The 22,500-nt window shown below is 44.2% G+C and overlaps 1 protein-coding gene across 7 annotated transcripts in view; it reads right to left on the bottom strand.

Moving 5' to 3' along the window:
* The window catches only part of LOC143292420 (dual specificity calcium/calmodulin-dependent 3',5'-cyclic nucleotide phosphodiesterase 1A-like), a 447,558-nt gene that overhangs the window by 8,322 nt on the left and 416,736 nt on the right, over nucleotides 1-22,500 (bottom strand). For all 7 annotated transcript variants that reach the window (XM_076602676.1, XM_076602678.1, XM_076602673.1 and 4 more), the window contains 7 exons: nucleotides 18,246-18,371; nucleotides 14,860-14,961; nucleotides 14,142-14,262; nucleotides 13,053-13,134; nucleotides 11,717-11,935; nucleotides 9,763-9,843; nucleotides 8,532-8,834 (listed from right to left, as the gene is read on the bottom strand). In XM_076602676.1, the coding sequence (XP_076458791.1) occupies nucleotides 8,532-8,834; nucleotides 9,763-9,843; nucleotides 11,717-11,935; nucleotides 13,053-13,134; nucleotides 14,142-14,262; nucleotides 14,860-14,961; nucleotides 18,246-18,371 (1,034 nt within the window). The remainder of the gene's footprint in view (nucleotides 1-8,531; nucleotides 8,835-9,762; nucleotides 9,844-11,716; nucleotides 11,936-13,052; nucleotides 13,135-14,141; nucleotides 14,263-14,859; nucleotides 14,962-18,245; nucleotides 18,372-22,500) is intronic.

Genomic DNA, 22,500 nt, shown 5'->3' with positions numbered 1-22,500 from the left:
TCTTCCCTGAACAGCCCCACCTCTCCAGCTGTGGAAGGAGGAGCAACCGAATGAAAATCATAATCAACAAAATCGAAGGATAAAAAAAGCAGCGATGAAAAACATACAAATAGGAATAATTAGGAATCATAATTTAAAAAAAAAACAAACACAATGAATATAAAATGGACATCTATAACCCAAAATAAAGGAGAAACAACAATACACCAACAACAATAACAAAGAACCAAAAAACGACTACAACACTCCCCATCTTCCTTCCTGTCACTTCGCACACTGCTTTTCTGACTTTAAAAAAATCCAACAACAACAACAAATTTTGGTAATACTGGTCCTCAGATCTTGACTTTCTGTTTTGGGGCTGACAAAATCAACAAATGGAAACCCTCCCCCCCACCCCCACCCCCCTCTCCCCACATCCCGCAACCCCTATCTCCTCTCCTTCTCCCACCCTCCTCCTCTTCTTCTGCGTTCGTGGGCTTCAACTCCCACGTTCACTCGTATATACGCGAGTGGGCTTTTACGTGTATGACCGTTTTTACCCCGCCATGTAGGCAGCCATACTCCGCTTTCGGGGGTGTGCATGCTGGGTATGTTCTTGTTTCCATAACCCACCGAACGCTGACATGGATTACAGGATCTTTAACGTGCGTATTTGATCTTATGCTTGCGCATACACACGAAGGGGGTTCAGGCACTAGCAGGTCTGCACATAATTATGTTGACCTGGGAGATCGTAAAACTCTCCACCCTTTACCCACCAGGCGCCGTCACCGTGATTCCAACCCGGGACCCTCAGATCGAAAGTCCAACGCTTTAACCATTCGGCTATGGCGCCCGTCTCTCCCACCCTCATTTACCTTCATTCTCCAACCATTCGTCTAACGAACAATCACCAGTGGTTAAAAAACAAAAACAAAACAAAAACAAAAAAACCCTCAAAAAACGAAAAGGGAGATCACAGTGAACCTCCCATCTTGAACGACCTGGGAGTGGAGGGGTGGAGGCAGGGTTAGCGGTGGTGGGCTGAATGGGACAAAACAACACCAGCAACAACAACAACAAAGAAAAAAAAAAACAGTAGTGGTGGGCGGTGAGAGAGGGGAAGGGGCCAGGGATGCCAGAAATGGTGTTACGCAAAATAGATATGCTGACTGACAGACAGAGACGTACGCACACACACACACACACACACACACACACACACACACAACACACACACACATGCACATCATTATCACTGGCTATCACCGAAGGTTTATGTATCAACATTTCTTCGTGTTTTGGTTTTTTTTCCTTAACAGTTGGAAACCAGAGCCAAGTTGATAAGTATTCCACAACTGACGCACTGTGCTTCCAAAGAGAAAAAGTTCTTTGAAGTTAGATACCTGTAACTGAAAGTTCCAGCTTATTGTCCGTGTCGCTCTGACCTTCAGGCCATATAACAATGTTTCCCTGTCTACCCCTCTTTCCTTCCACTATCACGGCTTAATCAGATGGTAAGAAATGAAACAAAACAAGAAAATCAACAAACAATAAAAGAATACATGAAACGAACAGATGAAATAAAGGGTAAAACCAATTTAGCTGGAAAAATGCAACAAGTAAGGGGCCTGCATGTAACAAGGTTACTGTTGTTGTTGTTTTTTAAAGGACGTGCATTATTATTATTATTATTATTATTATATTATTATTTTTATATTACTATTATAATTATTATTATGCAGCAAAAGAAGACATTTGTGAACAATCACGTTCTACTGGAAACACATCCAGCCACTCAACTGTCATTTCTATCAGTTGCAGACAAGAGAGAGAGAGAGAGAGAGAGAGAGAGAGAGAGAGAGAGAGAGAGAGAGAGAGAGAGAGCGCACAAGAATAACACAATTCCAGGTGCTGAATAACAAAACGTACATGATTTGCATTCATGATCAACTATTTGAAGCGTTACAGTTGACATGATCAGAGGACCACCATTCGTCAAATATCACATTGCCCAAGGCTGTTCTTGAAACATACCGAAAGGGGAAACAACCAACCGTCAACAGTTGTCTAAGGGTCTTCAACATGTGCAGCTACCAACAGCCCCTGAATCAGACACTCATTCCGTACTGGTGGATCAAGAGATTTCACGACACTCATGTAAACAGGAAACCAAGGGAACAAACAAACATGGCCGTCATTTGGTCTCGAATACCTCAATGCATGGCGTCTGCCATGAAGACCTTGTTTATGAGCACTAAGGTTACCCCCCCCCCCCCCCCCTTTCTTCCTCATTCCGGTTTTCATGCTTTCAACTTTCATTGCTAACCTGCCCATCCCTCTTTCCCCTTCCCTTCAACCCCCTCCTTCCTTCCCCCCGCACCACGTGACCTACATACTGCAATCAAGGGGCACTGTGCGGAAGGTTATGTCCCTTTACCTCAAAGAACAGAGGGAGGGGCACAAACGGGAGTGTTGACACAGAACACACGTCTACTGTCCCACAAAGTTGGATGACACATACCAAAAGAGTCTTAAAACAATATTTAACCCCACGCTCCGCCTCCCCCCTCACCCCCACAAGCTTTGCCATGTTAACAGCCGCTGAGGTTGTTTTTAGCTGTGTTGCCGATGACAAATTCATCTCAAACTGGAATCACACAATCATTATATAAACACCCGTCCCTCCGTCTCTCTCTCTCTCTGTTTCTCATAATTGTAAAAACACTGACTGCTGCGTTCATAATAATAATAATAATAATAGCATTAACAACTATGATAATATCGCGCTATGTTTTGACATTTTTCATGGAAAATAAAACGAGAGTCCTATCAAGAAAGGAGTGTTCGAACCCCGCGCTCAGTGTTGGCCGAGAGGTTAACCAGCGGAAGGACGGGCAATGTCCACAGAGGACTGGAAAAAGAAAGATACAGCCTAGCCACCATCTGCTAATGACAACAAAACAACAACAAAAACCCAAATAAATAAAAAATATATAAAACGTTTTTTTCACATTAGATGCATGTAAAGCTGTATTTTACTTCATCTTTTAGCTATCATTATGTTGAGCACTTACGCACATGGGAAACGTAACACAGAGGAGATCTAAAAATAGGCAAACGTATTAACCGTGTATGCTGATATCACATTGTTTTTAAAAGACCCAAATGAAATGCTACAAGTCTTTCCATAATATCGACAGCTGCTGTTTCCATTTGAAATATTGAATGAAATTATTGGAAAAAACAACAATCAGGTATTATGACAAGTAGCACACACACACACACACACACACACACACACACACACACACACACATGCGCGCGCGCGCTTTATTCCCCAACCACAACAAATCTAAAGAAAATGTCCGATTTAACCTGAAAGTTTGGATTCATTTAAAATAATTTCAGAATCTTATACTCCATCCTTGCACACCTATATCGCTTATAAAAATTTTCCAACGGAAGACTTTAACTATGGACGCGCATAAGCAATGTCCCCATTTTGTGTTAAGGCTTAATAATCATTGCCACATTTTCCCTTATCTCCTTATCTCTTAGCATGACCAAAATAAAAACAACACTGCATAAAGGTGTCCAAACAAACGTCATGAAATCAATGATACACTACTCTACATCATGCCAACACCTACCATTTAACGTTTATAATGATAAACAACAGGATCAACATTTCCAGTTCAAATCTATGGATTTCAGTAACTGTCACATTTGGCATAAGACGATAATACGTATAATCTCAGCTCAAACAGTTGACAATCAGAATAACGATTTCAGATCAAAGTCATGAATTGTACGATTCACCAGGACATCAATCCATTAACTGGCATAAAATCAAACAGACAATTAACACTTCTCTCTTGCATTACCTGGAACATTTCTTCTTTTTTAAAATCTTTTTGTGTTTTTTTAATTCTCACCACCCTAAACACTATACATTCCAAGACTATCCATGTACAAATCCTACCTACACATTCGCCTATCAATTCCCATTCCAGTAAATTGTTGGGCCATGTCGTCTGAATCATTGCATGGTTTACAATTTCTTGTTTGTCTTTGGCTCCAGAACAAAACAGAATGTAGCGTGTGCAAAACATGTGTGTGCAATTCAACACAAGAGTTGGAATAAAAAGAACCTATCTTACATCTCCCTCCTCCCTTACCCCCCCTCCCCCCCACCACCTGCCCCGTACTGCCCAAATAGGAAGGTTATCATGAAGAGCGTAACAGTTTGATAAAACCTGCTACCTCATAGACAGAAAGTGATCAAGCCATGAGCAATAATCTCCTTATCCCTAAATACAGAAGGCACTTTCTGAGTGTCCTTTAAAAACAAAAGTTATCGCTCGAAACTAATGAAATGACTATTTCATGACTACTTCATGGCACAAATGAGTTCAGATCAGTCGTAAACCGAGAGATCGTTTCACTGACTTCTTTTCAGTCATATTTAGGCAATACATATCTCCCAAACTCAAACACACGCTCACACATACACCTAAAAGGAAAGGCTATAAGGGGCTTGATGTCGCATTTTGGACAATATGTTGTTGTTGTTTTTTTAAAGCATCTTATTGTTGCTGTATATATTGTTTTTAAAAGAAAAGAATGCAAATAAAATACAGATTACCTGTGTTTTGATTCAGTTTCCGAAAGTACTTTATAACCAAACTAATAATTATGTGAAAACTCTTCACAAATATATCACCTGCAAGATATTTCAAAACACGTCTGTGGATTTAGCTTTCTTTTTTCCACATCAACAGCCACCGGTGAATTAGCCAGAGAATCAAAATCAACCAGTACCCAATATTTGACAAATACAATTATACATACATGTGTGTGTGTGTGTGTGTGTGTGTGTGTGTGTGTGTGTGTGGGTGTGTGAGTGTGTGTGTGTGTGTGTGTGTGTGTGTGTGTGTGTGTGTGTGTGTGTGTGTGTGTGTGTGTGTGTGGGTGTGATTTATAAATAATAAGCCCCCAATTCCATAAAGATGCGCGCACAGATCGCCACCTTCTGGATGCCGATAGATTCGAACACTGATTAACTCATACCTATCAGCTCACCAGTCTTTTTTGTTTCTATTTATTCATTTATTTTCTTCTTTTTTTCTAAAAAAAAAAAATTTTACATTTTTCCTCAAGGCCTGACTAAGCGCGTTGGGTTACGCTGCTGGTCAGGAATCTGCTTAGCAGATGTGTTGTAGCGTGTATGGATTTGTCCGAACGCTGTGATGCCCCCTTGAGTGTCTGAACTGAACTGAACTCACCAGGATGATTTCCCATAAACTCGGACCATTAATTATAACACACACACACACAGACACACACACACACACAATATGTAAGTGAATTTCCTGACCCATGTGGCTAATTACGATACCTACTCTGTCCACCAACGAAACAAGCAGACTGCAAGGTCCAGTCTACCCACCCCCACCCCCACACGTTACTTCCAGGGTTTTCCGCAAACGTTAAATTGTTCATTTAATGTTTTAACACACCTTATTGCTGTTGTCAACAAAACTGAGTAAAAACATTTAACGGGCAGCAATGTGTGTGAACATGCCGAACATTTCATCGGACACAGAGCCAGCCGGCCCACCTCAGCGGCAGCGCTGTAAACCTTGAAAAAACAGAAAAGAAAAAAATGAAGAAAGCACACACACACACACACACACACACACACACACACACAACTGATTCTGCTTCACTTACAGTATTGCTATTGTCCCCCCTGCTATATACGTGATACGTTGCGTGTCGTTCAGTGCATGAGCAAGATTTAAGCCCCCCCCCCCCCCCACCCCCCGCCTCCCGTCATCCCAATGTGTGCATTATACAACCCCCCAAAAAAGTATGCATTCTATGTAACATTCGTTCAGTGATGACTGTTGCCCTGCAAATAACAACCTGCAAAATATAACGAGTTCTAAAGGCAACGGGTTTCCATTTATACCTTTTCTTCCTCCTCTGCACATGCTGACAGGGACATGTTAGCATACCATTTGGATCTTTGACGAAGACATTATAAATATGTGTTCATTTCAAGCACACTAAACTCAGAAGCTGACTGCAGAATGTACACAGTCGAACCACATACGTACGTGAACCGCTCAGTCCGTCCAGTCAGGCATCGCATTCAAACAAACACAGTTATGACCTTTTATACCTGAGAAAAGTGTTCATATACCGCAGCTCAGCTAACAGAACTTGAGTAGAGTTGGATCTAACCCCACTCGCAGCTCTCTCCAACAGTGTGGTGCATAATCTGAAGACGAGACGCAAACAAGGTGACTCTAAACGGGAAAGTCTCACTCGCATCTCTGATGAGTCACTTACCTCTGTACTTACATTTTCAAGCAATTTTCAAGAATAAATATACAAGAAACAACAATGAAAAACTCCAAGACTGAATCGGATGTCATATGAAAAGCCAAGAGCACATAAAACATTCTGCTCTCCAACGAAAGCAGCAGCTGCATAGTCCCAGTAAAAGAAAAAAAAAAGCGATGACAAATACTGGTGTGACACCGTGTGCCCCAGCCAGCCAGAAGAGAGAAAGAGAGGGACAGAAGGCATGCGAAAGAAAGAGAAGAGGCAGTCACGTTATATGGCAACCCAAGGCAGACTGAAGCCCAGTGGTAGAGAGCAGTGTAAGAACACGAGAAGAGTCATAACGCACATCAGGTCTGACTGCAACCCAAGTCAGTACTCCCCAGCATGTACATGTTTGGTGCCTTCCTTTAGGCCTGGGCTGGGGGGGGGGGTCTTCAACTTGCATCAAGGTAACACAAAGAACAGAGAGAGAGACAGAGACAGAGAGTGGGAGGGAGAGAGAGAGGGGGAGTTTGAAGTCATTGGGTACGACATCACAGGACCACACGCGGAAAACATGTCCACTTGTTTCTTCTGCACTGCAGTCACAGACAGGTGCTTCATGTACATGCATGTGGACAGTCTCTCGGGCGATTGGTGTTTCAGCTGTTAACACTGTTCTGTGTCCGTCACATCTTTATGAGGGGCGTTCTGTCACAGCCTGTAACATCTCCCATCGAAGGCATCGACATCGAACAATTCTCTTCTTTCAAAACACTGTCAGGGACACTCACAAAGTTTCAATTCTCAGTTATCAGTACGAGTACAGCCACATTTTCGTCTCATTCCGAGATGTTTGAGGAATAATTACCACAGTCGGAAAGATGAGTAACTTGTAAATTTCAGTTTCAATCTTCACAAAGGAGGATGTGCTGTCTCACTGAAGCAACGTCTGATCCATTCGTAGTGCGCTCAGTGTAAACACACAACGTTTCGGCGTAACCCCCTTCACCTTGTCAAGAGTCAGAACGTCCCCTCTGAATGCATACAGTTGGTGCACACTGCTCACAGGGCCCCTCACAATGCAGGTGTGTGGATGGGGGCCGTTGAGGATAGTACCGTTTCCTCCTGCTGGTCCCTGACCGTTGTCTCACGGCTCACTTGGTCACCTGATTCACAGGATGTACACAGTTGTGTCCCTACAGCAGGCAGTGAGCACAGCTCACCAGCAGCACCAACTACCTGTGCATGTTACACACGTCTCTGAGCACACAGCCATGTGCAGGACACACGGTGACTCTACAGCTGCTCCCAGTCAGGTCTACAGTCATCCCAGGGCTCACACCTGCTGCCCTCGATGCTCACAACTAGGTGAACGCTGCGCACGACGTCTGGAACTGAAACACACGCGCCCTGTGCTGTCCATGCCTCAGTGACCATCTTCCTGATAACCGTTCCGCGGCCTGCCCGCACTGTCAGGTCAGTGAAGGACACTAGAAAGGGGGGACGTAAACTGATAAAGTGGACAACACTATGACCATATCTGGGAAAACCGTCTGTGATGTTTGGATACACGTCCGAACAGCTAAGCTGTCAGGGGCAAAACCATTCACTCCAGCTACCCACCACAGCCCGGGGATGCCAACAAACACACTGCTGGCCGCTTCCTGACTGCGTCCGTCCACTGGCTTCTGCGTCCTCTCTTCTCCACTCCACTGGCGGCAACACCCGTGCCAGGGTCACTTCACTCGGTACGTCCGTCCCTGCGGTCTTCAATGCACGGCTGTTCGTCATATTATGTACACCAAGAGCGAGAGGTCAGTGACACGGCTGCCGGCCACTGCGGCATGCACGTGCAGCACAGAGAGACACCAGCAGCCAGCACGGCAGCCACACTGAACCAGCAACAGATCAACACAGCCAGGTAAGCATAGAATGTACGCCAGTCACAACGCCAGTCACAATGCGGGGTAGAAACAGCAAGGACGAACAGCAGAAGGAGAAAACATAGCATCACGATGAAGAAGACGAAGAAGAAAAAGAAGAGGAAAATGAGGAGGAAGAGGAGGAGGAGGAGAGGCAGCCAGCACAGGCCAGAGCGGCGGAGCAGGCAGACCGATACATGAGCACAGACGAAGATGCCCTGACGATGACGTCAGGTGGCGGTGGGTGGGCAGGAGAGCAGGCGGGCGGGCGGGCGGGTTACTCCTTACCTTTGACCAGGGGCTTAATACTGACATCGGAGGAGGAGGAGGGGGGCTGCACGCTGTTGACCACTGCCGGACCCTGGGGGGCGGGGGCGGGGAGGGGGGAGGCCGTGCTGGCCCCCGTGTCTTGGGTGGTGACCCCGTCACAGGACGGCGGCTTTGTGCGCCGGTCCACCTCCGGGGCATCGCCGCCCTCAGCCTCTTTGGCCGACTGCGTGGGGCAGGGGGAGGGATCGGCGTCCTCTGTGCCTTGTGGGGGGAGGGGGGAGGGGGACTGTGCTGCCGCTGCCAGCTGGCGTTCTTCTGCATCTGCAACATCACCGGTACGTGCACCATTGGACATTGTTCGCTTGACAGCGGGTAGATACAGCTGTCACTTAATGCGCAACTTTTATACTGGAGGTTTGTCATGAAGTTTACACTGATACACTAAAACAATAGTAATAATTTGTGCTCATTTATCACAAACTATTGCTCACAACTTCAGTAACTCTATAATCAAGAGGTCACCCGATACAAGTCCCACACATTGTTATCATAATCTGACGGTATGTATATCTTTATCAATGATAAGCTTACTCTTATCGTGCCATCCTCCGTCAACAATCCTCAGCCGATAGTCCCGTGCTGAACACTCTAGCTGATGTCCCCACAGTCAATGATTAATTTCAAAGTCGACGGTTCTGACTTCATCAATGGTACCACGATCAGAATTCACGTTAAAAGGGATGATGAGCATACCATCAGCTAACGGTCACATGTTCAATGATCGCATTGCCAATAATCTCGAGTTTAACTCACTCAGTACGGCCAGTCCTCTCTTCTCTACACAGACCCCTCGGATGTTCAGTGGGTGTCTCAATGACCCAACCTTTAGCTTCTATCGTCAGAATTGTGGTGTTCTTTGTCAACATTCACCTCTTCAGTATAAGAGCCTTCCGCTTGTAATATTTTGATGGTGGTAATTGGGGTGAAACGCTGTTAACATCGTCTCTTTCGCCGTTCGTATGGAGAGAGTCAAACCAAAAACAACGCCCAAGATATGTTGCTGTCTGTGAGTTGCTTCCCTTGGTTCATTCAGACACCTGACGAAGCAGCCATCCAGCACCTTTCACTTAACCACCTGCTTCGTTGGGGGACTTTTAATGTCATGAGACAGAAGGAAAAACCTTAGTAAATCAGATGCTATGCAGCAACATAGCTATACCCACATCCACTAGAGATGAAAAATACATGCCTTTCATTGCTTTCTCCTTCCAGTTCAGTTTGTTGTTCTGGAGACAGTCCACCCACGGCCGTTTCAACTCGTACCGACCGACTGAAACACACAACAAACTGCCGTTGTAACCAGCGTGTGTGTGAATGTGTGTGTGTGTGTGTGTGTGTGTATGTGTGTGTGTGCGTGCGTGTTAGTGTGTGTGTGTGTGTGCATGTGTGTGTGTGGGCGTGTGCGTGTGTATGCGTGTGTGTTGTGTGTGTGTGTGTGTGCGTGCGTGTGGGCGTGTGTGTGGGCGTGTGTGTGCGTGTGTGCGTGCGTGCGTGTGTGTGGGGGGGTGGGGTGTGTGTGTGGGGGCTTGGCTGTGGGCTGAGATATTGTGCTGGGTTGATGCACACACTTTAATTTCCAAATGGATGAATAGTGATGTATTGTATTGTACAATATATTCGTCACTGCCCGCCAAAATACAATACAACTCAACACAACACAGCACAACACAACTACAATATAATTACAAAACAACACAACACAATTACAGCACAAGACAACCCAACAGAATCTAATAAATATCCGTCACAACCCGCAACAAAACAATACAATTCAACACAACTACAATACAACTACAATATAACAACACAACACAACACATCAGTCACCAGCCGCCAAGAAAAAGGCAACTGAACATAACATAGTACAACACGACAGCAATACAATTACAATATAATACAACGCAATGCAATACAAAACAACATAATTACAACACAACACAATACAATTTCAACACAACATATACGTCATTGCCCGCCACAATACAACATAATTACAACACAACACAATACAATTACAACACAACACATCCGTCACTGCCCGCCACAATACAACACAATACAAGACAAAATAATATAATTACAACACAACACAATACAATTACAACACAACACATCCGTCACTGCCCGCCACAATACAACACAATACAATACAAAACAACATAATTACAACACAACACAACTACAACACAACACATCCGTCACTGCCCGCCACAATACAACACAATACAATACAAAACAACATAATTACAACACAACACAATACAATTACAACACAACACATCCGTCATTGCCCGCCACAATACAACACAATAAAATACAACATAATTACAACACAACACAACTACAACACAACACATCCGTCACTGCCCGCCACAATACAACACAATACAATACAAAACAACATAATTACAACACAACACAATACAATTACAACACAACACATCCGTCACTGCCCGCCACAATACAATACAAAACAACATAATTACAACACAACACAATACAATTACAACACAACACATCCGTCACTGCCCGCCACAATACAACACAATACAATACAAAACAACATAATTACAACACAACACAACTACAACACAACACATCCGTCACTGCCCGCCACAATACAACACAATACAATACAACATAATTACAACACAACACAATAAATTTTCAACACAACACATCCGTCACTGCCCGCCACATTACAACACAATACAATACAAAACAACATAATTACAACACAACACAATACAATTACAACACAACACATCTGTCACTGCCCGCCACAATACAACACAATACAATACAACATAATTACAACACAACACAATAAATTTTCAACACAACACATCCGTCACTGCCCGCCACAGTTTCAGTTTCAGTAGCTCAAGGAGGCGTCACTGCGCTCGGACAAAACCATATACGCTACACCACATCTGCCAAGCAGATGCCTGACCAGCAGCGCAACCCAACGCGCTTAGTCAGGCCTTGAGAAAAAGTTAGCAGAGCGTGGTTAGCCACAATACAACACAATACAATACAAAACAACATAATTACAACACAACACAATACAATTACAACACAAGACAACCCAACCCAACACAAGACAACGCATCCGTCCACCGCCCCAGCCACCGCAAACGCACAAGGGGAGAGTGGGGTGCGCGGTGTGTTGGGCCGGGAGAGGCCGGTGGTGCTGGTGCTCTTGTCCCGCTTGTTGTTCTCCCGGGACTCGAACACCTCCTCCGTGATGGCCTCGTCCACCGTGCTGCGGGACGTCTGCTGCTGGTGCAGGGGGGTCAGCACCTTCTCCAGCATGTCGCCCATCACCTGGAAGCTGGGGTCCACGATGAACTCGATGAAACCTGCAGCCACATGAGGATTCATGCAAGCATGATGTGGAGGGGGAGAAAAATAGGAAAGAAAAACGTTATTTAAAAAAAAAGAGACAAAAAAGAAAACTTTTTGTTCTGGCCAATGAAGAAGGCATATGAACCACTAAAAAAAAAAAATAATAAAAATAAATATTTTTTTAAATGCGGGAGCTACATGACCTGCATGCAACTGAGTCCACAACCCCCCCCCCAAAAAAAAACAAAAACAAAAGAAACAAACAAACAACAACAACAAAAAAACCACCTGCAGCCGCCACACAGACACAGACACATACACACACACACATACGCACACACACACACACACACACACACACATGCAACATCAATTGCTGAAATCATCACATACCATTCTATTGTAAGAAAGTTATTGCAATTTGTATTATCTGTGATATAATTCAACTAATGACAGTTATCATGACAACAGGTGATATAGTTTAACTAATTCCACACCTGACCATTCCACCACTATTGGCGTCCTTCTCTCTCTCTCTCTCTCTCTCTCTCTCTCTCCCCACCCCATCTCCCCTCTGCTTCCTTTACAGCAAACGCCTCTAACCCACACACCAGACCTAGTGTGTGTGTGTGTGTGTGCGCACGTGTGTGTCTATAAAATAAAAGCATAGGTAAATTAACAAAACAAGTAAATAAACCCATATTGTGTGTGTGTGTGTGTGTGAGTGAGTGAGTGAGGGTGTATGTGTGTGTGTGTGTGTGTGTGTGTGTGTGTGTGTGTGTGTGTGTGTGTGTGGTGCATGTACACGTGTGTGCAAAAAAAATAAAAGCATAAATAAAAAAAACAAGTAAATAAACCCACATAAAACAAATAACTAGAAAAAGAAAACGAACAAAAAAAGCCCACACAACAATCAAATACATTTTTCATTTAGAAAGCAAGACACGTGCTGTATTGCATAACAGATCAGTCCACACTCACTCTTTGACCGCGGCCTCCTTGACGCGGAAGCTGAAATCAACTGCTTGCAAGCAAGGCAACCCCTCATCCCATCCCACCCCACCCCACCCCACCCCTCTTTCAAAGCCCCAGCCCCAGGGAAGACCCCCAGTGGAAGAAGGACCCACGTACCTATCTGTGACTCGGCCACCAGAGTGTTCTTCCGGTCACACAGGGGGGAGAAGGGAAGGCCCAGCTCCTGCTCCCGGTCACCCTGTAGTCAACACACACACACACGTGGTCAGCAGTGGTCAGCGTTCGTTTTCTTGTCATTTTTTTTTTATCGATTGACTGATCAATAGTTTTTATTCATCTATGTATTTATTCATCTACTTATGTATCTATTCATTTGTGGTATTGTGAAAGGACATCTTCAGTCGCTGACCTATCATTTATTTATTTATGGTTATGAGAAAGGACATCGTCTTCAGCTGCTGACCTACATAGCAGATCTGCGTGTGTAGTTGATTGAAACCTACAGAGGACAGTACAAACGCTTTGTCTGAAAAACTGTCGGGAAATGGAGAAAGGATTACTTTGTTGAACAGACGAATATACAACTATATAAACCCCTCTCTCTCTCTCGCTCCTGTGTATATATCTGAAACAACAGCACAAAAAACAAGATGCATCAATGAAAGAAGTCCTCGCTCAGCGAAGCTGTTCTCTGAACCAGAAGTAGTTGACTATTCTAAACATTGATTATTCATCCAATGTATCTCAGGGGAAAGAAATAAAACAGTATGTGTTCTTCGAACACCACCCATATTTACATTTTTTTCTGCCCTATGTATTTGATTTTCTGTGAGAATAGAAGTTTTAGGGAGTTTTGACAGGCACAACACATTTGTTGCCACGGGTTCTGTTCTCTGATGTGAGCGAAGTGCATATTGCGCACAAGTCCTCGGTTTATCGGTCTCATCCAAACAACTCGCACCAAGACGGCCACCCAAGGTTCCAGTGGAAGGGGCGGAGTGAAAACCGCGGTCTGTATATGGGACGCGAATGACTAGCACCCAAACCAACACACAAGGTCTGGTAGAGGAGAGCTGAGGCGGGGGGAGAGGGAGTCAGGGGTAAAGAAAATATCAAAACCCTGTGCATACAGCAACGTTCACTGCCACAACAAAAGCTTATTTTTTTCAGGATGACGCTTTAGTGAAGCGACAAATGTGTGGGAGAGAGCAGAGCTGAGCAGAGCAGAGCCTTGTGAGGGCTGACCTGTCTGAAGAACTCCTCCAGAAGGTATGAGGTCCACTTGGTGTGCAGGTCCCAGTCCTTGGCCGGGTGACTGATGTCCGCACAATGCAACACCAGGGACAGCGCCTTGGACTTCTCTATGCTGCAGTCACCATGATGATAGTGATAATGATAGTGATGGTGATAGTAGTAGTAGTAGTAGTAGTAGCAGCAGCAATAATAATAATAACAATAATGATAATAATAATCATCATCATCATCATCTGCATCATCATCATTATCATCACGGTGCATTTATATATGGCTTTAAATCATCAAAACACTTTCCATTAACATGGCAGTCAGACACAAATCACACACACACACACACACACACACACACACACACACACACACTACACATATAATATATTTAATTGGCACCCTAAAACATCTCAAAGCGCTTTACAATAAAACGCCTATTCGGTACGATGTTTTGAACGCTGGGAGGATACCACACCTGTAAAGCGCAGTATTTTAAATTCTGTAATTACACGACGCAACAACTGGTTCCGCACAATATGACACGGCAGTAATGATAATACAACAACAATGATATCACGCTAATATTACAAGATCTGAAACAGTAATAACACAAAACTTTCTTTCTCTTTTAAATGCCGAGGCTACAGCCCATCTATATGATTAGAGAAGAGTCCTCAGGGGGACCTGTGAGGACGTGGAGAGAGGCGTGACCTACTTTTCCGGCATGCTGAGCAGGTTCTTCATGTTCTTGATCTGCTGGAAGTGGAAGGACATGTCTGTGGCCAGCACCATATCGATCACCAGCGTGCGGAACTCCCTGCAACAACCACCACCCATACACACGATACGAGACACCCGATACAAGAAGCGAGGCACAAGGCACAATAATACCTTGTCATATCCAAAAGAGAAGTTGTTGTCACCTTTGGTGAGTCACCCTCTGCGATAACCTCAGCAAACCTTTTTTCTTTTTTTTTTTTAACTGGCATGCCCCAACCAACCCCGGCCAACTGACTTCATAAATACGAACGAGCGAACAGAAACACAGAAATAAATACAACCAGGCCGCACACGCGCATGCAAAATGCAAATACATGCGCGCGCACACACATACACACACATTATCTATGTTCCTGTGTCTTACCATCTTTCTTTGTCGCATTTGCATTGATGTGGTATTGTAAGTACGTGTACAGAGAGAGAAAGAGAGTGAGTGAGAGACAGACAGACAGACAGGGAGACGTAGAGAAAGTGACAGACAGCGAGAGAGAGAGACAGAGACAGAAAGAGAATAGAGACAGGCGATCCAGAGACAGACACACAAGTACACAGTTCCATAGAGAGACAAACAGACACACAAGTACACAGGGACACAGTTCCACACACAGACAGACACACAAGTACACAGGGACACAGTTCCACACACAGACAGACACACAAGTACACAGGGACACAGTTCCACACAGAGACAGACACACAAGTACACAGGGACACAGTTCCATACACAGACAGACAGACACACAAGTACACAGGGACACAGTTCCACACACAGACAGACAGACACACAAGTACACAGGGACACAGTTCCACACACAGACAGACAGACACACAAGTACACAGGGACACAGTTCCATACACAGACAGACAGACACACAAGTACACAGGGACACAGTTCCACACACAGACAGACAGACACACAAGTACACAGAGACACAGTTCCACACACAGACAGACAGACACACAAGTACACAGGGACACAGTTCCATACACAGACAGACAGACACACAAGTACACAGGGACACAGTTCCATACAGAGACAGACACACAAGTACACAGGAACACAGTTCCATACAGAGACAGACACACAAGTACACAGGGACACAGTTCCATACACAGACAGACAGACACACAAGTACACAGGAACACAGTTCCATACAGAGACAGACACACAAGTACACAGGGACACAGTTCCATACACAGACAGACAGACACACAAGTACACAGGGACACAGTTCCATACAGAGACAGACACACAAGTACACAGGAACACAGTTCCATACACAGACAGACAGACACACAAGTACACAGGAACACAGTTCCATACAGAGACAGACACACAAGTACACAGGGACACAGTTCCACACACAGACAGACAGACACACAAGTACACAGTTCCATACAGAGACAGACAGACACACAAGTACACAGGGACACAGTTCCACACACAGACAGACAGACACACAAGTACACAGGGACACAGTTCCATACACAGACAGACACACAGACAAGTACACACGGACACAGTTCCACACACAGACAGACACACAAGTACACAGGGACACAGTTCCACACACAGACAGACAGATAGACACACAAGTACACAGGGACACAGTTCCACACACAGACACACAAGTACACAGGGACACAGTTCCACACACAGACAGACAAGTACACAGGGACACAGTTCCACAGACAGACACACAAGTACACAGGGACACAGTTCCACACACAGACAGACACACAAGTACACAGGGACACAGTTCCACACACAGACAGACACACAAGTACACAGGGACACAGTTCCACACACAGACAGACAGACAGACACACAAGTACACAGGGACACAGTTCCATACAGAGACAGACACACAAGTACACAGGGACACAGTTCCACACACAGACAGACAGACAGACACACAAGTACACAGGGACACAGTTCCACACACAGACAGACAGACAGACAGACAAGTACACAGGGACACAGTTCAATACAGACACCAAAAGACGTCAGAACGTGATCATCTGATACCAGGGCAGGGCACTGGCACCAGATATCATCAGCGCGTGGCATCCAGCCACAGCCTCAGCTACTGTCAGCCCAGGCCAATCCGCTGGGGAGAGGGGAGGAGGGGGGTTCAGGGGGTGGGGGAACCTGAGCACCAAGTCATTTCTCTGCCGCATTTCCCAAGCCATTTTTGGGGGGTGTGCGGGCGGAGAGGGGTGGGGGTGGGTGATGGGAAGGTGGTGGGGGAGGGGGCAAAGAAGTAGAACCCAAGGGAAATTTCCAACAGGTCGGCCAAATTCTATAAAAAAATTTAAAAAAAGAGAAGAAGAAAAAAAAAGGCTGTCAGTAACCGCGCCGTCCTAATTTTCTTTATTGTTATCATTTTTTTTGTTTGTTTTATGTTCACGCTGTTCTCTTTCTTCTTTTTTCCTTTTTTTTCCATCACACTGTTTGATTTTTTTTTTTTTTTTTTTTTTTTTGTCAAAGGCGCGCCTCTCTCTAAGGAAATCTGTGCTGACATATGTTGAGAACTGAACGTGGCTTTCCCTTCCTGGGGAATCCACGATTCATCAAGGTGAATGAGTTTCTTTTTATTTCTTCTTCTCCATTTTCTTTCTTTATTTTTTTACGGAAAGGATGGAAAATAAAGGTATGGGGGTGTTGTGAGGGGTAGGTGGATGGGATGGGAGTGTCGTTATTGTTAATTCTCCACTACTACCACCAACCCTGCATGTTCTTCTTCTGTGTTTCTACGTGTCTTTTTCCTGTCGCTCTTTTCCCTGTCCCCTCTCTCTTCCGCTCCGATTCTCTCTCTCTCTCTCTCTCTCTCACACACACACACACACACACACACACACGCGCGCGCGCGCGCAATGAGACAGACAGAAAGCCGGACGGGCAGACAGGCATCAGAAATGTTGTATGTCTGAATTAGTTGCGCTGATATATGTATACATTGGGTTGGTTCACACAGAAACTCTAGTTTAGATTGAAACTTCATCAATACAGAAACATGCAACGTTTTAAAAAGCATTAAAATCGAAGAATATAAGGAGAGGATGCAAGAATAAAGACAGATAATTCTATGTTTTCAATAACTCTCTCTCTCTCTCTCTCTCTCTCTCTCTATATATATATATATATATATATATATATATATAAATAAAGCTTCCTTCGCCTTACGACATCTGTATTTACAAGCGTGCACGCACGATCACACACACACACACACACACACACACACACACACACACACACACACACACAGCCGCAAACACACACGCCGACATACCACATACACCACACACCACACTGACCTGAATTCCTCTTTGCTCAGGCTGTTAACAATGTTGTTTTCGTCCTCCCTCAGCATGCGGAAGGCAGAGCTGATATGGTGATTCTCCAGCACCGCCCTGTCATTGTACATCATAGCCACCTCCGACCTGTCGGCAAAACACGTGCAGTTATCAGTGAAACAGGTGAACATGTATCACTGAACAGTTATCAGCAAACATGTGTCAGTGGACAGTTATCAGTGGACAGCGAACAGGTAGTGGACAGTTATCAATGAACATGTATCAATGGACAGTGATCAGGGGACAGTTATCAATGAACATGTATCAATGGACAATGATCAGTGGACAGTTATCAATGAACATGCATCAATGGACAATGATCAGTGGACAGTTATCAATGAACAATGATCAGGGGACAGTTATCAATGAACATGTATCAATGGACAGTGATCAGTGGACAGTTATCAATGAACATGTATCAATGGACAGTGATCAGGGGACAGTTATCAGTGGACATGTATCAATGGACAGTTATCAATGAACATGTATCAATGGACAGTGATCAGTGGACAGTTATCAATGGACAGTTATCAGTGGACAGTTATCAATGAACATGTATCAATGGACAGTGATCAGTGGACAGTTATCAATGAACATGTATCAATGGACAATGATCAGTGGACAGTTATCAATGAACATGTATCAATGGACAGTTATCAATGAACATGTATCAATGGACAATGATCAGTGGACAGTTATCAATGAACAATGATCAGGGGACAGTTATCAATGAACATGTATCAATGGACAGTGATCAGTGGACATGTATCAATGGACAGTGATCAGTGGACAGTTATCAATGAACATGTATCAATGGACAGTGATCAGTGGACAGTTATCAATGAACATGTATCAATGGACAGTGATCAGTGGACAGTTATCAATGAACATGTATCAATGGACAGTTATCAATGAACACGTATCAGTGGACAGTAATCAGTTGACAGTTATCAATGAACAGTTATCAGTGGACAGTGAACAGGTAGTAGGCAGTTATCAGTGGACAGTTATCAATGAACACGTATCAATGTACAGTGATCAGTGTCAGTGAACAGTTAATCAGTGGACAGTTATCTTTGTTGGGTTGTCCATCTTTCCGTCCCCGTCATTCTGGTGTAAGGTGCAAGCATACACACATACACAAACAGTTTCAGTTTCAGTAGCTCAAGGAGGCGTCACTGCGTTCGGACAAATCCACATACGCTACACCACATCTGCCAAGCAGATGCCTGACCAGCAGCGTAACCCAACGCGCTTAGTCAGGCCTTGAGAAAAAAAAAGAGGGTGAATAAATAAAAGATAGATACATAAAAAAAAGAACTACTACTAACAATAATAATATGTATAAGGCGCAGAAAATTGATGAAGTCAACTATAAGCGTACATAAATAAATAAATAAATAAAAAATTTTAAAAAGGTAATAATAATAATAATAATAATAATAAAAAAGACAACAATAATGATAAATTTGCAAATAAGTGTAAAACATGCAGACACACATTCACACATACACACACATATGCATAACAGATATGCACCAAACATGCAGTTTCACAGATATGAAACACAGTCAAATACACATGAGCCCCAACACACACAAACACACACACACACACACACACACACACACACACACACACACACACACACTACCCTGCACCTCCTCTACCCCCCTCCTCCACACACTTATTTCTAGGCTACGTATCGAAGCTTCCACGGCACACACACACACACACACACACACAAACACACACACACACAAACATAAACACACAAACACACAAACAACACACACACACACACACACACACACACACACACACATACTGCATTCTACATACACACACAAAGGGTGGCTGCCATTAAGCAAAAGAGATTACCTTTAACTGAAAAATGTGGCATGCCAGGGTTTTTTTGTTTGCTGTTGTTGTTGTTTTTTGTGTTTTTTTCATGTTTTTTTTTCTACCACTTTATGGGATTAAACAAATAGCAGCCAGTACCCCTGAAAGCGAGCTGCCGTCGACATTAGTGACCCCCTGCCAATGTAGCGACGTCAGTAGTAATGAGAGAGAGAGACAGAAAACAAATAAACAAACACCAACACAACCGTTCGTGGGAATATTCAACTGCCAGCAGGTAAAACGGAGGAAATATGAGTGAGGTGAGGATGGATGGTACTAATTAGTTTCAAAGTCACTTTCTTCGTGATTTGACTCGCGGAGTTAGGGCCTACTTGTCTCTCTTGACTGGAATCACTGGCGTGTAAAAAAAAAAATAAAAAAAAAGGGGGGGGGGGATTTTAAAAAAAAGTTGCACGCTCGTAATCACATCTAAAACATACCCCTTCACCGCTTACGTCATTTCGACCATCGCCTCCCCCACCCCCACCACCCCCCTTCCCCACCATCCAATTTTCCAATGGATTTCTGGTTGTTGTTTTTTTTATTGACAAGCCAAATGCCGTGTATGGTTGCCTCGCTTCCAGAAAACCTTTCCTGCTCCGCTGTGCGCTATTTACATGGCTTTTTACAGGGAAGCGAAGGGGGAAAACATGAGAATATTCTAAGCAGGCGAGGACGCAAAACCGCCTCAAGTTCTCTCAAGTGCCTCCTCCGTAAAAAAAAAAAAAAAAAAAAAAAAGAAAAAAAAAGCCGTTCCAGATATTAGTTTGTTCCGTTTCCCTGAAGTTCTGAAATGGGGAAAAAAAGTTACTATCGGAAGATGGAATGGAGAGTGTGTGTACACACACACACACACACACACACACACACAAACTCACACTCACAGAGAGAGAGAGAGAGAAGACCCATAGAAAAAAGCCTCAGATTTCAATGCCTCTCTCCATTTCTGTCTAGTGTCACGTGTTTTTTTTTATATGCGCTGGAGAATTCATGCTTCTGTGTGCTTGTACACTGGAATTTACGCCAGTCTGAGAGTTCCCGACAGTCATTATATCTGTTCTGTATTACTGACTTTCTTTCTGTCTAGTTATTCTTTTATTTGTTTATTTAGTTATTATTCTATTCAATTAGGTAGTGATCTTGTTATTCATTTATTTTCCGCCGCCCCCCCCCCCCCTCCTCCCCCCAAAATGACATACGATAACAGCACAAAGCTACGTTTAAAAATACACCACACAGAAAAATATTTTTTTCTTTTTAATGAACGCTCTGAAAACTCTACACTCTATACTGTAAAGACCTGAAATGGTGTTCGGCTGGATGCACAGGTCAGGCGTTCCACCATCTTCTCTCCCTCTATCCTATCCTTTCTTCTGCTTCTTCTTCTCCTTCTTCTTCTTCATCATCATCATCTTCATCATCATCATATTTCATATTACTTCCCTTCTAACCATTCTTCTATCATTTTCTCTTTCTTCTTCTGTTTGATATTCTGGTTCTGGTTCTTCTCCCGTTCTTCCTCTTCTTTCTCCTCCTCCTCCTCCTTCTCCATCACCGATTTCTTTCTTTTAATCAGAAATATGGGACAGCGTAGTTGGAGCTTCATCCTCTCCTTTTCCCTCTCCTCTATCTTCTCTTTAGTCAGAAATATGGGGCAGCGTAGTGAGGACCAACCTGCACTATTAGACTGACGCCTCCCTTAAAAGAATTGGAATTTCCCTTCCTTTCTGCGTACAGTTCTTCAGTTACCCCCACCCCCCACCCCTCCGCCACCCATCCCCGCATCTTTCCTGCCATGTCCCCCATCACACGCGGCCTATTGACGAAACTCTGGTCTGTCGTTTTGAGTGGAGTGTCCTGCACCCTACAGCGTTGGGCTGCAAGGACCCCTCCTCTCTATCCCCACACCTGCCACCACCACCACCACCACCACCACCTCTTTCCCCTTCCTGCACTCTTCTTCCAGACTTCTCCAATAATTCTCTGGCCTGGGGATTGTCTCCTGGACCTGCTGGGTGCCAATCGACAGCCACCAGAGTGTTGTGTGGAAAAGAGGGATGGAGAGAGTGAGGGAGAGAGAGAGGAGAGAGACAGAGAGATGGAAGGATGGAGATGAAGAAAAAAAGAGGGAGGGGTTGGGGGGGGGGATGAAACAAGACAAGACAACAGCCTTTACAGCCATAAGTTAGTAAACGTCAAAATGAAGATTTGAATGTTAAAGTGGGAGAGGGAAAGAAAAAAGAAAAGAGAGACAACTCTGGTATAGAGACAGACTGACAGACGGACTGACAGACAGACCCATAGAAAAGAAAGG

This window comes from Babylonia areolata, chromosome 18, assembly GCF_041734735.1.
Source record: "Babylonia areolata isolate BAREFJ2019XMU chromosome 18, ASM4173473v1, whole genome shotgun sequence".
Lineage (NCBI taxonomy): Eukaryota > Metazoa > Mollusca > Gastropoda > Neogastropoda > Buccinidae > Babylonia > Babylonia areolata.
The sequence above is the reverse complement of the archived record's forward strand: the minus strand, read 5'-3'. Positions and strand labels throughout refer to the sequence as shown.